This window comes from Maylandia zebra, linkage group LG2 (assembly GCF_041146795.1).
Source record: "Maylandia zebra isolate NMK-2024a linkage group LG2, Mzebra_GT3a, whole genome shotgun sequence".
In the NCBI taxonomy this organism is placed as follows: domain Eukaryota; kingdom Metazoa; phylum Chordata; class Actinopteri; order Cichliformes; family Cichlidae; genus Maylandia; species Maylandia zebra.
Window position 1 is genome coordinate 23133684 of NC_135168.1, and position 15686 is coordinate 23149369.

General features: G+C 39.2%; 1 protein-coding gene and 1 long non-coding RNA gene across 3 annotated transcripts in view; one reads left to right on the forward strand and one right to left on the reverse strand.

Moving 5' to 3' along the window:
- cplx2b (complexin 2b) overlaps positions 1-15686 on the forward strand; it is a 59968-nt gene that overhangs the window by 43086 nt on the left and 1196 nt on the right. For both annotated transcript variants that reach the window (XM_004552057.5, XM_004552056.5), the window contains exons 3-4: positions 11022-11197; positions 11878-15686. The exon at positions 11878-15686 is cut by the window's right edge and continues 1196 nt beyond it. In XM_004552057.5, the coding sequence (XP_004552114.1) occupies positions 11022-11197; positions 11878-12075 (374 nt within the window). In that variant the 3' untranslated portion in view covers positions 12076-15686. The remainder of the gene's footprint in view (positions 1-11021; positions 11198-11877) is intronic.
- Positions 9918-11078, reverse strand: LOC105940922 (uncharacterized). Its single transcript, XR_001167582.3, has 2 exons — positions 10998-11078; positions 9918-10587 (listed from the first exon to the last, which is right to left on the reverse strand). It is a non-coding gene; the product is annotated as an uncharacterized LOC105940922 (long non-coding RNA).

The window sequence follows — 15686 nt, forward strand, 5'->3', positions numbered from 1 at the left end:
GTTGAGTGAACAAATGCAAATTAGAGCTTCCAGTGATGCCCCAACAGGCAAAGATGCCACCTGCATTTGATGATTCATAGAATCTGGCTTATGGGGCATGTGACCTAAGTGCCAATGCCCATTTATCAGGTGATCTGGTGATATTTTAATGATCCACATTGGTTCAGTCACATGCATAAATGCACAGGTAGGCCTTAACGCCTGTCACAGTCTGGCTGAGGTGACATTACGTGAGTATGTATTGTAAAAAGGACTCAATTGCAGTCCAAAACAGAATGTGAAACGTGGCGTGGACAAAAACAAGCCGTTTATTAAGGCTGGCAAAAATGGATACAAACAAAGGGCATGGGTGAAACTAAACAAAAACCTAAACTGGGTGAACTAAAAGTAAAACATGGAAAAAAAAAACTTAAACATGAAGACTGGCGTTGATACCTGGAGACACAACGTGGATTAGCAGACGACCTGACAAGGAATGACTGAAAACACACGGACTAAATACACACAGGAGGATAATGAGGGAAGTGGAAACACATAGGGAAACAGCTGAAACAAATGAACATAACAAAGTCACAAGGGGAGAATACAACTAATCACATTTGACCTAAGAACACAGGACCTCTTCAAAATAAAACGGGAAACATAATGAAACACAGACATGACTACATGAACTTGATAACAAAAGACATTCAGACATGAAACACATAAAAGGACAAGGAAGACTTAACACAGGCGTTGAAAACACAAGGGAATCTGATAAACAAACGAACTTAGATAACCTAATGAACTTAAACATAAACCATAAACATTTAAAAAAACAAAACTAAAACTTGAAACGCTGGGTCAAATGACCCAGGATCGTGACAACGCCAAGTCATGTCAACCCTGATTCACAGCACATAATATTTTTGTAAATAATGCTGCTAACGTGTGGCATATTAGAGTAAATAAGATTAAATAATTTCATTACTGACAGCAAACCGTTGCCTCCTTGCATCTGAACACATTCTTTATCACACAAATATGGGATTAAAGTAACCGTGATCCTCTTTCCTCTCTCAAGCTTTAAAGTCGTCACATTCATCAGAATCATCAGTAAAACAGCATCAGCCATTTCCTTATAATATCCATCCACCCATTCATCCATTCCTTTATCATCCATCCAACCACCTGTCCATCCATCCATCCCCAATGTTTGTGTTTGTTGTAATTTAGCTCCTGTAGAGGTGTGCTTGAGTGCAGTGACCTTTTCCCTTGGAACAGGGTGGCATTTATTTCACCAGGACACAGCTGGCTGTTCATGAATATATACAAGCAAACAAACACACACACACACACACACACACACACACACACACACACACACACACACACACACACACACACACACACACACACACACACACACAAAACAAAAAACAAAACACGGTTTCAGTCCTGAGGTGGAACATGACCATTCTGATATGAAGTGGGAGTGTGTTGAGGTGGTCGTGTAAGGACATTAGTCTAAAAATAAAAACCCTGCAGAATCTGAGGCTTAGAAAAAAAAGAGTGTACGATGGGGTGAGTATGTATGGAGAAGATCGGATAAATATGGAGGAGCAAGGTTATGAAGCGCTTTGAAAGTGAGAAGTAGGATCTTGAAATTAACACTGAGGTGAATTGGAAGCCTATGGAGCTGTTTAAGAACAGGTGTTATATGTTCAGTGGATCTAGTTATGGAAATAATACGAGCAGCTGTATTTTGAACTAATTGCAATTTATGGAGGGATTTATGAGGTTGACCATAGAGAAGAGAATTACAGTAATCTAAACGAGATGTGACAAGAGCATTGACAAGTATGGTAGTACTGTTTGGAGTGAGTGAGGGACGAAGGCGGTTAATATTACGGAGATGAAAGTAGGAAGACCGAGTGATATTATTTATATGTGCTGTGAAGGACAGAGTGCTATCGGGGATGACACCAAGACTCTTAACCTGAGGGGAAGGTGTGACAACAGAGTTATCAATGGATAATGAAAGACTTGTGGTTGGGACTATAGTCAGTTTTGATAAAATGAATTCTGTTTTATTGCCATTAAGTTTAAGAAAGTTGTGAGTAAACCAGACCTTGATTTCACTTAAACAGTCAGAAATGGATCTGGGTGGGAGAGTAGCTGTGTGTTTGGGGGACAGGTAGAGCTGGGTGTCATCTGCGTAGCAGTGAAACTGGATGCTATGCTTCCTGAAAATATTACCTAGGGGTAGTAGATAGATGATAAAAAGTTAAGGACCCAGGACAGAGCCTTGGGGTACACCGGAATTAACTGGAGTAGACCATGATCTGTGAGTGAGTAATTAAACAAACTGTGAGCGGCCAGAGAGATAAGAGGTAAACCAGGCGAGTACTGTACCATTGATACCAATAGATGCTAATCTGTGAAGAAGGATGCAGTGGGAGATAGTGTCAAAAGCTGCTGTGAGGTCAAGGAGAATGAGGATGGAGATAAGTCCAGAGTCAGCTGCAAGCAGAAGATCATTGGTGATTTTTACTAGGGCTGTTTCTGTACTGTGACTTGAATGGAAGCCGGACTGAAACTGTTCGCACAAGTTATTTCCAGTGAGATGACGATGAACCTGTGCAGCTAGATATCTTTTCCAGAATTTTTGCTAAGAAAGGGAGATTTGAAATTGGCCTGAAATTATTTAGATTGGAGGGATCTGAACCATTCTTTTTCAGTATGGGTGTTATTATTGCAGTTTTAAGAGAATAAGGAACAGAACCAGATATAAGAGAGGAGTGTATGATATTAGTAATCAGTGGGGCAAGAGACGGGAATGAGAGTTTGACAAGATTAGTCGGCAGTGGATCAAGTTTACACGATGATGACTTTAACTTAGTAATTATGGAAGTTAGCTGAATTATTGTGGGAAGTTCAAAATTGGATAGAGAGGATGACAGTTGAGAAGGGCAAAAAATGCAGATAGAACAATTGACCATATCACAGGACGAGGACAGTTGTTGATAAAGATGTTGTTGGTAAAGTTGTTGCAAACTGCAGCAGTGTGTATGTATTTCAAAGGTATCTGGGGGTTTAACAATATTATGTAATGTAGAAAACAAAGTGTGTGTTCCCTTTAGCGGATTCAATAACAGAGGGGTAGTAGGCAGATTTAGCATGATGAATAGCTTCTTTATAATGTTGTATATGACTGAGACACATGTCCTTATGAATAGTAAGTCCTGTTTTCCTGGAGAGACGTTCCAGGTGGCGTCCAGTAGCTTTAAGTTGGCGAAGTTCGGATGAATACCATGGGGCAGAGCGAAAGTTCAAGTTTTCAAGTTTTTTGGGGGAGCCAAGGTATCTAAGAGGTTGATAAGTTCATTGTTATAGTGAGATAGCAGGTCGTCTATGGAAGCTGAGGCATCAATGGTAGGTAAATTATTAATGCCATGGCAAAGAGCTGATAGAGCAATGCCCCTAATATATTTTTTTATAGTGGGAGACTAACGCTGAATAAAACTATTTGAAAAATGTTTGTTTTTATTTTATTTTAATAAGAAAAGACTCTGCTACATTTAAATATTAACACTTCATCATTTTTGGCATTTGGAACATCAGTGGAGAAAACATTGTGAGCACAGTGTTCATTTCATATGTTTTGTATGGAGTTTTGGTCTTTAGGGTGAAGCACACAAAAGCAAAACATAATCTCCATGACACTAGCTGGCAGCAGTAACCTATTAACTACACGCTGGCTTTAAATGAGGTGAGGAACTCTCGTGCCATTAACATACAAACACAGAAATATGGAAATAAACAGGAGAAAGGGAATAAAAAAGTGAAAAGAAATGTACTTTTTTTTTTTACTAAAGTCATATTTGTCTTTCCTACTGTGGATCAGGCACGTTTTAGCTAGTCGATATTGTGAAGAACCCCCACTTTATTACACCAAAGCACCAAGACCAAGTTATATTGCCTGAAAAGTTTCCCAGTGAACGTTCCTCCATCGATTAAAGTTTTTACTCTCAGATATTAATCTGGACTAAAATATGAGAACATGAACGCATACGTGTATGGCTGCAGATTTTAGAGTGAAAATCATCCATAGAGGCCAAAACCATATTTATTTCTACTGTAAAGCTGGAAATGGGGGGCACTGTGGGGACTGGCCCTCTTAATGGAGCCAGCTTCAGTTCAGATACTGATGTCCACAGAACAGGTGCCTTCAGCAGTGGACATTGTGGACAGTCTGACCACGGTCTACACAATATGTCTACCAGCATCTTTCTATCATAAGGCTTTCAGAGGTTTGTTCTACTGAAGCTCTTCTGTGGGCTCAGGCTGCATGGATTGGACTTCTTTCCTGCTGTGGGTAAGTGAGTTACTTGACCCTGTCTACGACAAGGTTTCCATCACTGCAGTCACTGCAGTTTTGTCTATTAACATTTGCTCAGATTCTTACACTGCCTAGTTTTTCCTGTTTCTGATGCGTCAGCTTCCAGAACCTTTTTTTCCTCAAGTCTTCAGTGAAGATTTATCCCATAAATTCAAAGAAAAAAATCCTGAAACTTCAACATTAAAAAACTAAACTAAAAAGAAACACAATGAAACAGATGTGACACTCTTATAACTTAATTCTTAAACAATTTTAAATAGTAGTTTCCAAGCTTGGTGGAAACATTTTTTGTAAAAAGACTTATTTTTCCTTTGAAAAGAAAACCATCAACACGTAGACGACAGTGCACATTTATTCTGTGATGTATTTTCTGAGCCTTTGGAAAGCTTTGTGAATTCTCCACATGTGGACATGATTGAGGCCTGGTTCCGGTTTATGCTTTATCTGCACAAACACAGAGAAAAATGTCATTTAATTTAGGTGTGTGCAGTAAAACACAACACATGGAAGCAAACTTTGTCTAATCCAGCCTCACACACTCTCAGGCTGAGCCTCACTAATGTCATTACTTGTGGGAGACCTCCTGAACGTTTCATTGGTGCAGACTGAGGTATAGATTTCAGCTGCAGGCCTCAGTTTGTATTTACTGGTTATTTAATTACAAATCACATTCATCAGAGTTTCCATGTGTTGGATTAATCAGTCCAGGGCAGCGTGATCGATCCACACACAGGCTGGGAACAAAACTCTGCACAAACACATGAGCGAGAGAGAGATGCTCTGTATTTTTAACTCAAATATCATGAAATAGTACATGCATCAAATTTTAATCCTCAGATTAAATGATTGCACGCATGTCCAACACTTACTGTACCCCTCAAAACAAAGAGCTTGGATCTGAGCAGGACTATTTTTTATCAGAAATCTGGGTTCTTTGGACTGGCAAAAATATCAAGCAAGTTTTCACAGAACAATATGTGACTTTTCATTTTAAGGTGGAACATTATTAGCTATGTGGATATTTGAAATTTGTCATTAACCCCAGTGATAAGATGTGATCTCTGAGTCTCTCTGTTGCCCATGTTTTGTCTCTGCCATCAGTTCGTTCATTTTATTCCTAATATGGACTCCGTGCCTTTTTTGTGTTCTGGAGGTTATCAAACATGCGAATGTCTCGCCGTTTCTCATAAAGAAGCTCAAATAAAAGATGTTCAGATATTCTCTGAGAGATCAGCGTGAACCGGTCCTGACCACGCAGGTCGCGCTTCTCCTCTCATTTCCTGTGCAGGCGTGATGAAGATAAGGATACAGTAATGACAGGAAGCCAGCGGGCATGGCGATCGGTCGATTAGACTCCGCAAAAAGAAGCTCCCAGTTGGAAATGTGGAATTCTGACAAAGGGTTAAACAACTACCCTGTCATGCTGCCCGAATATCTGATCGATGTGGCAAATCCAGACACTCATGTGAATTATGAAGGCCTAATTTGGTAACGAGGGTAATCCATTATTAAAATGAGCTTCATTTTTCAAATCTCCCCACCCCTCACAAATTAACCAACAGCACTGCCATCCATCTGACTGGCCGGAGGAGTCAGTGGGGCATAGCTTGTCTTTTATTTATTAATTAATTAATTTTATCATCTGTTCTCTTTTAAATGAAAAGTTTGGTCAGAGTTTCCGTTACAGTGAAGTTCAGTGAGTAAACAATGATAACTGAGCATGAGAACTTTGTGTTTCTATATTTCATGGTTTTAAAACACTGAAAAACTGAAAAATCAGCTTGTCAGTGTATCATCAAAACACATTTGAATGGGATATTTGAGTCTTTAAAATGTCTTTAATCATTCTACATACAAACCCTTCTGCTTCTCAGAGCAGGTTGATGTCTAACCACACTTTTTTAGGCTGTGGCTGCGATGGCTCTTTGTCTCTAATTGCTGCTGGTACCAAGACTGTCTTAGTACCCATTGCATTGGGCATTGCATTTAAATGCACTGGAGAAGCATTTTTTCAACATGGAGTCAACATAATAAATGAGTGAAATGAAATTAAACAAGTGAAAACAAAGCGAATGAAAGTCTGAAACACAGACGTCGACTGTCCTGCGAACTGGCTTCTTATAATTCTACCAAATGCATACAGAACTACAATGCAACACAAAACAAACGAAATTATTTTAACATGATTTTTATATAACAAATTAAATGACTAAAGCTCTGCTGTGCTTTTAGGTTAACCCATAATCTTTTCTGCAAAAGATGTATTATCCATCATAAATTTGATAGTGTATGTTGCAAGTGACCACCATATCTGGACGCTGCTGGTTGTCCAAATTTAGATCTCTGATGTCGTATCATTCAGTTTCTATTCATTTTTTATGTATTTAAATAATTACTCTATAAATAATTGGATGTATTCTTTCCTCTAACAATGAAATGTTTTATTTTTGTGCTACTAGGTGTAACACAAACCCAGACCAGGATCAGTTTCCTTCCAGTGAAAGTCGTAGTTGCTCACCAAGTATTCCAGAGTCTGACAAATCTTTTTAAAAGGCTTTTTCAGTCAGATTTACCTGATTTGCAAATGGATCTCTTTGAAATTCTTTTTTTCCTGGATTCAACCTGAAAATGTTGCAGGATGATGGTTATTGAAAATGCCTTGCTCTTCGTTTTTTAGGATTTCATATTTTTTATTTTTCAGGATTAAGGCCAGGTGCTTAAAAGAGGGTTCGATTATCAGGACAGAGTTTGAGGAATCAGAGTATTTTGTAAAGTTTAGCACTTAGTTTGACATGACGGTTCCTAATGATTATTAAGTAGAGCCGCTTGATGATGATTTTTAGGTCTACTGATCTATTTAGAGAAACATATATTTTCAGTAGAGCAGGTTTCCGTATGTTTCCTGGAGAAAAAAGAAGTTTTACTGGAGTTGCTTTATGGAAAAATGTCTTTTACTCTAATTTTAGCTTGCCGTCAACATTAGTTATTCTCCAGATAGCCTCAAAAACCCTTTTTATTTATTTATTTAATAAAGACCAAAAAAAGATATTGATCTATTTACAGCAAAACAAAAGAAAATCTGTCAACCATTTCTGTACAGGACAAGTTATTGTTGTTCATTCATTTTCACCAGGAGCAATAATTTTGGTTTTTCTTTTGCTCTTAGTTAATTTATGGTTAATTTTTATGCCTTATAAAATTCTCCCACCACACAGAACAAATCATTGTTCCAGTTGGGCAGAGGGCTGCAGAGGCACTTAAAGATAAAAATGACAAATACTGCAGAAAATACAACAAAGACATCTACTCTCCATTTCATTTCAGTTTCCATTTCAGCCTCTTCTGAGGTTTTCATTCCCAGCTGCTAATTACTCCTTGTAAAAGCTCTCTGCTTGTAATGACGAGCATCTCTCTCTCTGCTGTTATCTGTCCACATACAGCTGAGACATTTATCCACTTCATTCCTTAATCAGCTTCAGCCAAATCTATTAAATCAATCAAATCTTATCTGCAGAGACTCTCTGCTGTCCACTGTTTGCCTTTTGGGTAGCTAGTTTATGCTGATGAAGCCGTGCTGCAACCATCACGCTCCATATCTCTGCCCCTTCCAACCCAGAGCTTTTGTACGTTACAGCTCCTGTGGCACAAAGACTTGAGTCTGGGAAATAGTGAAGTAATGAGTGATTGAATGCACATTGCAAGGACTGAGGGCGTTAGAGCACTTAGCCTCAAACTACCTATCTTTGTCTGCAGAGGAAATCTGTGAGCTTGCCTCTAATGGATTGTTGGAGGTGGTGAAGGTGGAGCAGGGAGATGGATGAGAAGCAAAGGAAAGGAAAGGAAAGGACTGCAGTGACGGTAATGGAACGACAGACTGAAACGCAGAGAGAGAAATGAGCAAAATACAAGAGTCGGGCTAAATGCATTCTTTGAAGTGGTTAAAAGGGCAAAGGGAAATGCTCTGCCTCTCTGGGAAATTATTTTAACGATCCCGCGAGGCTGCGGAGATGATGATGAGGAAGACAAAGAGAGCATCCTTGACACAGATTATATTCACCATGCACAGTCTTATCAAAACACCTTAAACTTTTAATCGTGCTAATGGTGGCAGGTGGAAACATCACTTGGCTGTTCCTGCATTTGATCCAGAAAGGTAGTCATAGTTAGTTTGACTTGAAAGACTGTGATTAAGAAACTATAACCATAAAACATCATTATTAGACTCAGCTGTACTTTGTGTTTATTGACACTTACCATTGAGTTGGTGAACATATTTTCTGGTAAACAGCTTCAAGTAAGTGTTGTAACCCATGTTGCATGGATACAGATAACTGTCAGCGAATGAGCCTACTGAACACATTGGGAGCAAAAAACAATAAAAGAACTTCACTCTGTTCCATCAGTACTATAAAAAATCACAATGAGACATGAAATGTCCGGTGCTTGGACATCACCTCAAAAATAATCTGAAGCGAGAATACAGCTGCATACTGTTTTTTTAAATAACTGGAGCTCTGCTGCATAACAGATTGTCCTTTTGCAAATGAACAAAGAAGCAAACCTCATGCGATAAATACTCTGTTTAAAGGATCTGAAAACTACTGAGCTATTTCTAAGGTGAAGGCAAAAACCAAGGTCGTCTGATTCATGAGCTGTACATGCTCACACATGGTGTAACTGAGTGTTTTATCACAATGAAAGCTCCACAGCACACACTCTGACCTTAACCCACCTCCTCAGCAAGTTACAGGGAACATTTCACAGCCTGCCCCTCCCACCAGCTGAGCGCTAATTTGTCATCTGCAGGTTTGCTGCCACCACACAGCGCTGCAGGGCAATTAGGGCCACTGCATGAGTCTGCTGAGGAGCGACAGGAGCAGCTGCCCCTAGGCTCACAAACCCAGGAGAGAACCACAGAGTCTTTAAAGCCACGTTTCTTCTGAGTAATTTACTCAGAATTGGTCTCTTTAGACTCTTGTGCAAGAGAGGTACTAACTCGGGTTTTTACTGCATTATAACAATAAATAACTGCAATATATCTGTGATAGATTATAGAGTTTGTAATTGATGATGATGGATAAAATCAATATTTAATGACCCCATCTGCTTCCAAACAGGCCACTTACAGACCTTGTAGATTGTATTTGTATTTATGAACATATCGAGGACCGCAAGAAGACTATGTTCCAATGATTAACCTGAGCAGCCTGAGCAGTAAGACATATTCAGCTTGTGAGGCTTAAGAAAGGCACTAGGCTGGAAAACCAGGCTGCCAGCCAGACTGTCCTCTCACCAGTCCCTGAGAGGCAGATCGATACTCAGATGAAGTTTTCTCTCTGCTGGACAATCCATAATTTGTACACTCTCAGGTGGTCCTGTATTTACTATCGATCAGACGGAGGTAACAACAGCAATATCGATAGACCGGAGGGAGTGGCTTTCACATCTGAAAGGCAACTCCAGTGACAAATGTAAGTAAGAGTGAGTGTGTGGGAAACGTATCCAAGAATGTGGAGGAGGCAGATTAAAGACTTCCTTCAGTGGTTTAAGTTTTAATCTCTTTATGATATAAACCAAAAAATGTATTTGTAACACAGAAAATGCCAATGAATGAATCTGAATGAATCAATGTTTTCAGAAAAAAAAATTGTTTACTGCTCTGGGAACTTCTCAGCTTGCTTTAGTTTTTTAGATTTCTGAGAATTGATTGTATCTGACTGTAACCGTCACCGATAACACCACTCTACTATTGTAAGTGTTAACCTTAGACTTTTAATGAAAAGCATGCAAGGTTCCGACCCTGTACTGGGATGTGTACCTAATTATTCTGTAATCAGAGGTTGTTAGCATTTTTGTTTGATAAATGATGTTAAATATTTGATTTGATTTCATTCAGATTTTTTTCTAATTGATCAATATTTTCATTTGTAAGTATAAAAAGGCCCAAAGTCTATCTCCTTCATAATAATAAAGTCTCATTTTTTCACCACACGCTGTGCCCAGAAACTTTGAAAACTTACGTTCAGTCTGAATTATGTTTAGTAGCAGAATGCGGAGGTACAGATAGAGATAACAGATGGCCACAGCAGATGGAAGAATGTGTCTTCCTCTGTCTCAGTGTTTCTTTGAAGCTCTTCCAGCTGGCTGTTCTTCTTCCGTCTTGTTTCCAACGGACCTTGAAGCTCCTGGGTGAACCTGTTCACCACCTAATCCTCAGAAATGCAAACACACAGTATTTTAATAGTTGACTAAAAAAAAAAGTGTTTTGTTTTTACTATATTTATTATTTTATCGTATTTATTATTATTACTGTATCTCTTATATTTCTATTGTTCAGCACTTTGGTCAGCCTTGTGTGTTTTTAAAGTGCTATGTAAATAAACTATGATGATGATGATGATGATGATGATGATGATGATGATAACCATGACAGAAGCAGGTGTCAGGTACATGTTATCTTTTGAATCGGTCTGCGTCATAGCAGCCACAAATGTATTATTAGACTTCTTCTTAAGTGAAATTATTGCTGCAACTTATTTTTCTTTTTCTTATTTGTTCGGTTTTGGAAACATTTAACATCTGGATTTAAAAAAATAATAACGATGAAGGAACTTACAGTATTTCTATGTTTTCTGTCCAGGGGCCACCAAAGACATGGGTAAGATGTTAGGCGGGGAGGAGGAGAAGGACCCGGATGCAGCCAAGAAGGAGGAGGAGCGACAGGAGGCGCTGAGGCAGCAGGAGGAGGAGAGGAAGGCAAAACACGCCCGCATGGAGGCAGAGAGGGAAAAAGTACGGCAGACCATCAGGGACAAGGTTAGTGTTGGGGTCGTTACACATTACTTGTTACTTTTCTCAAAAGTAATGCACAAGCTGGAGAAACTGCTACACTACTGTATGCTACTTGAGCTGCAACACACAGAAATTACTTAGTTACCAGCTAACAATATAAACCTGAGGCTACAGTCCAGCACGCCAACACACCCGAGCCTAATGAGGACGCACATGCAATTTTTGTGTTAGAGTTTAAATGTGAACACAACAACACAAAGAAAAGTTCAAAGAGATGATTCCACTTTAGAAACACAGACTTGTTTGATACTTTCTGTCACAGTCAGCTTCCGACTCCTTGGACAGAGGAGGAGGACCCAAACGCAGACACGCAAAATGAAAACTTGATTCTTAACCAAAAGTTAGCTGTTTATTGTGGCTGAAGTACGAAACAAAAGGCAAAACCAATTCAACGCTAAACAAAAACCTATACTGGGAAGACTGGAAAGAAAAGAAGAAATTTTATATCGCTACGTGTTACTTTACTGCGTTCCTGAAAAACGTAATGTTATTACAGTAGCGCATTACTTTGTAACATGTTACACCCCAGACTGGCACTGATGCTGCATGTCATTTTAGGTCTGATTACAGAGGTGGGTCTCACTCGTCATTTAATGACCCTTTATTTTTTCCCTGCACATCACCGGTGTTCCTCCTTCATCCAGTATGGGTTAAAAAAGAAGGAAGAGAAGGAGGCAGAGGAAAAAGCGGCCATGGAGCAAGCCTGCGAGGGATCGCTGACACGCCCGAAGAAAGCGATTCCGCGAGGCTGCGGAGATGATGATGAGGAAGACGAAGAGAGCATCCTTGACACCGTCCTCAAGTTTCTGCCTGGACCTCTACAGGACATGTTCAAGAAGTAAAACTAAAAAACACAAAACAAATCAAATGAACCCTAAAATCAGGGTCCGGTCTGGCATGGGTGAGGCTGCGGGGCAGAGGGAGGAAGGGTTCTTTGGGTTAACTGAAAAGAGACTGAGGAAATTATTTGTTGGGGTTTGAGTGTAGATTCGGGGCATGTTGAGGTTCTTGGGATCACAATGAATTTGGGGAAGGGGGGGGGGTGTCCTCGTCAAACTGTTAGAGGCTACACACTGCCTTTGTAGAGAACCTTTACTTTGCTTTTTCTACTCTTTGATGACAGTGTCATTCTTCCTCTTTTCTTTACCGCAGTAGTTGTAAAACTTTCACATTTCTTACACCTGAGTTGTTTTGCACTTGTTCACGCCCATTAAGAACAGACGGAGCATGGCCATCGTGGAGAACAGCATTGGACGACAGTGGATTCGTGTCTGCTTACTTTTGTGTTTAAATGGCACTTCCACCGCGTTTTCCAGTTGATGGAGCATGTTCTGTTTAAATCAATGGGTGTTTTCGACTTTTACAAACCTCGTGTAGACCTTTATAGTACAAGAAATCAACAATTGAGTTTTTAGGACACGTGCCTTCATATCATCTCCTCTAGCAAAGGAATTGTAAATGAGGGTTTCATTTTGAGTCAATGCTGTTGGTAGCATGTAGGCACTCGTTCAAAGATACAAGACTGGACAATTTTGGAATAACGTATTTGATATTAGGATTTCTAGTGGGCATATATGGTTGATGATGGTGCCAATGTTCAAAGCATCCAAACTTGTGGAAATGCCAGAATAAATCCAAAACATTAAAATATGATTTGTAATTCCTTTTAAGATCAAAAGCTTCCAAAAAAAAAAAACGGTCTGCGAAAAATAGGATAAAAAAAGAGATCCCTTCTGCTTCCACCTCTAGTTTTACAAGAGCTTTTCTAATCTGGTCAGCTGATTAGACTGCGACTACGTTTTGACAGAAGAGAAACTTTACAGCTTAAACATTTTAAAAACTCATGTCAACGTGTGAATTTTCATTCATCATAAGCTAACAGACCAAGTTGTCATCATTTAGGTGGTGTGGGTGCCATAGACAATCAGAGCATTGACCAATGGGATACTGGGGGTTGCTGGTACATGCTTTCATCTCCACTAGCAACGGGTTGATTTGGTTATTAAGCACTTGATTAACTTATTGGTGTTTTTCACACTTTCATTAACGTGCTGAAATTGAAATTGACTTCACATCCCACCTGAGCTAACCTTTTCCTTCATCTTTTAATGTACAAATCTACCTTGACTGTCACTCATCGACATCCAGACCAAAGAAATGCTGGTAAGACCTTATTTCTTTCGTCATAAACAAAGACATGCATGTGTAACTTTTATTTTCAATCAAACGTGCCAGGCCTGCAGAAGACACACAGCAAGCTCGTTCAGCGCGTGCATGCATCCCAGGGACCGCCGCTAAGCTAAAACCGATGCTCTGTTTCTTCCTCAAAGGTATTCCATAATTAATAGGTAATGTTACCGTAGACTGAGCCTGGGATAACTGGTCTGTGAGTTGTTGTGTCTCACTGCCTAAAGAGCCTACTAATATTCTGCATCCTGCATCAGTTAATCCAACTAATATCATAGTGATTTGTCATGTTCAAATAGGTGTACTGTAGATGAAAACAAAATCTATTCACTATGTGGACATTAATCAATAAAACAAAGCATGTTGGTTATTCTTAAAAGACCCAATGACGTTTCAGTGGTTAGTGATGGAACAATGTACTGTCCGTACATTGTTCCAGGAGTCTGTGACTTAGAACAACTTTAGGGATTATTAGGACCATTGATAAAGTTGGCATAAACACCATAAAACACCTTTTTCAGTTTTTTTATTATTATTATTTTTCTAGCTCAGATAGGAATTTTCACTAGACAAAGCCATACTGTTTAGATTGCAATAAAAATTCTATAAAGAGAATATTTCAAGTTCAATGTCTCATGTTTGTTTTCCCGTAAAAAAAGAAAAGAAGCGAAAAAAAGGAATAAATTTGTTTGTAAATCCTTACCATTCTTGTATCTTTAAACATGTAGACAAAGAAAATGTATGTAGAAAAAAAGCCATTGTTCTGTCTCAGTGTGCAACACGTGTACTGTAAGTGTGTGTGTGTTTAGATGTGTGCGTCTTTCTATGTGTCTGTGATGTGAGATCATGTTGTTGATCCATATAGTCCTGGTTTATACCGTGTAAGTGTGTCTTTGAGCTATTTTTGTGCCATGTCTAAAAAGAAGAATACTTAACACATTCCTTTCAGATGTTGAGCATGCAATGTTTGGTAGAGAATACACCAAATTAACCCAAATATGAAAAAATAAACAACTCCCCGTTTCTGTAGGAGTCTCCAGGCAACAGAATCTGTGCATTGTATCCAGAGAGATTGAACTGGAGAGTGTTGGAGATTATTAGCTGTCAGTAAAGACGTGGTCAAAGAAAAACACACAAAAAATAGAAACTGTATTTTATTTTAAGAAAATGTACCACAGGGGCATTGAAACAACATTTATGTATAAAATAGGATTCTTTGAGTCTCCTATTTAAAAACTGCTCTAAAACTAAACTTTCACAGCCCATTACACAGCCATGCCATAACATGTTTAAGTGGGATGAAGTTCAGAGTTTATTCCCAGCTGTTCATCGGCTGGACAGCTTTCCTGCAAATACACTGGATTTGTCAGATACGTGTGCGTGTTCTCCTCTTTGTCAGCCCGTAACTGGGGACGTGTTTAGGCATGCCAAAAATGCCACTGTCATATTACTACAAATCAAGCTTACAGGACAAATAAAAATATTTGTATTCAAATTGGCACGTGCATGTGTGGCATATCTTCTACTACTGTGGGTCATGCATTCAGCCGGTGTTTTCCAGAAAACACAAAGTAGGGCAAATCATTTGCCTGGTTAAGTCATTTAAACTTGTGCCAGCAAGAGTGAAAAAAAAAATCTTTGACTTCAGCTTAAAGAAATCAGTCCTGAGATAAATTTAAGTGGACTTGCAATGACCTCAAAAAAAAATCTTGGACTGGGGATCATTCTAGAGGATGGTTGGTAGTGCAGTGGGCTTCAGTTAGGTGGCATGAGGAACATCATCTTGATAGTTTTGATTATTTACATTAAAAAATGATTCCCACATCACCCAAAGCCAGGCCATGTGCACCTCTGCGAGAACAGAGTAAGCCCCCCACCATAGCGGGTAGAATTATGGACATGGCTTTGGTTACTGGCCCTTCATGGAAACTACAGCCATACATCCTCTGTATGTAAAATAGTCTCTCAGCGGGACTCGTTTCGAGGCATCACAGCATGTGAATTGCCTTTGAAAAGGGCTATTGCCATGTCATCTTTACGTCAGGTAAGCGGTAACTCATCTGTCGCACCTGTGCGTGTCCGTGCGTGATGTGCAGCTGTTTGAACTCATTCTGGTTGCATGATATACACTTGTTTGTGGAGCTGTTCAGTTTAACAAAATCCTTGGTTTCATAGATGAAAGTGTAAAAGCGAAGAGTTTTTTTTTTCTTTATTATACACAGAATAATCCAGATTTTTTTTTTTTTTTTTTACAGGGAATACTTAA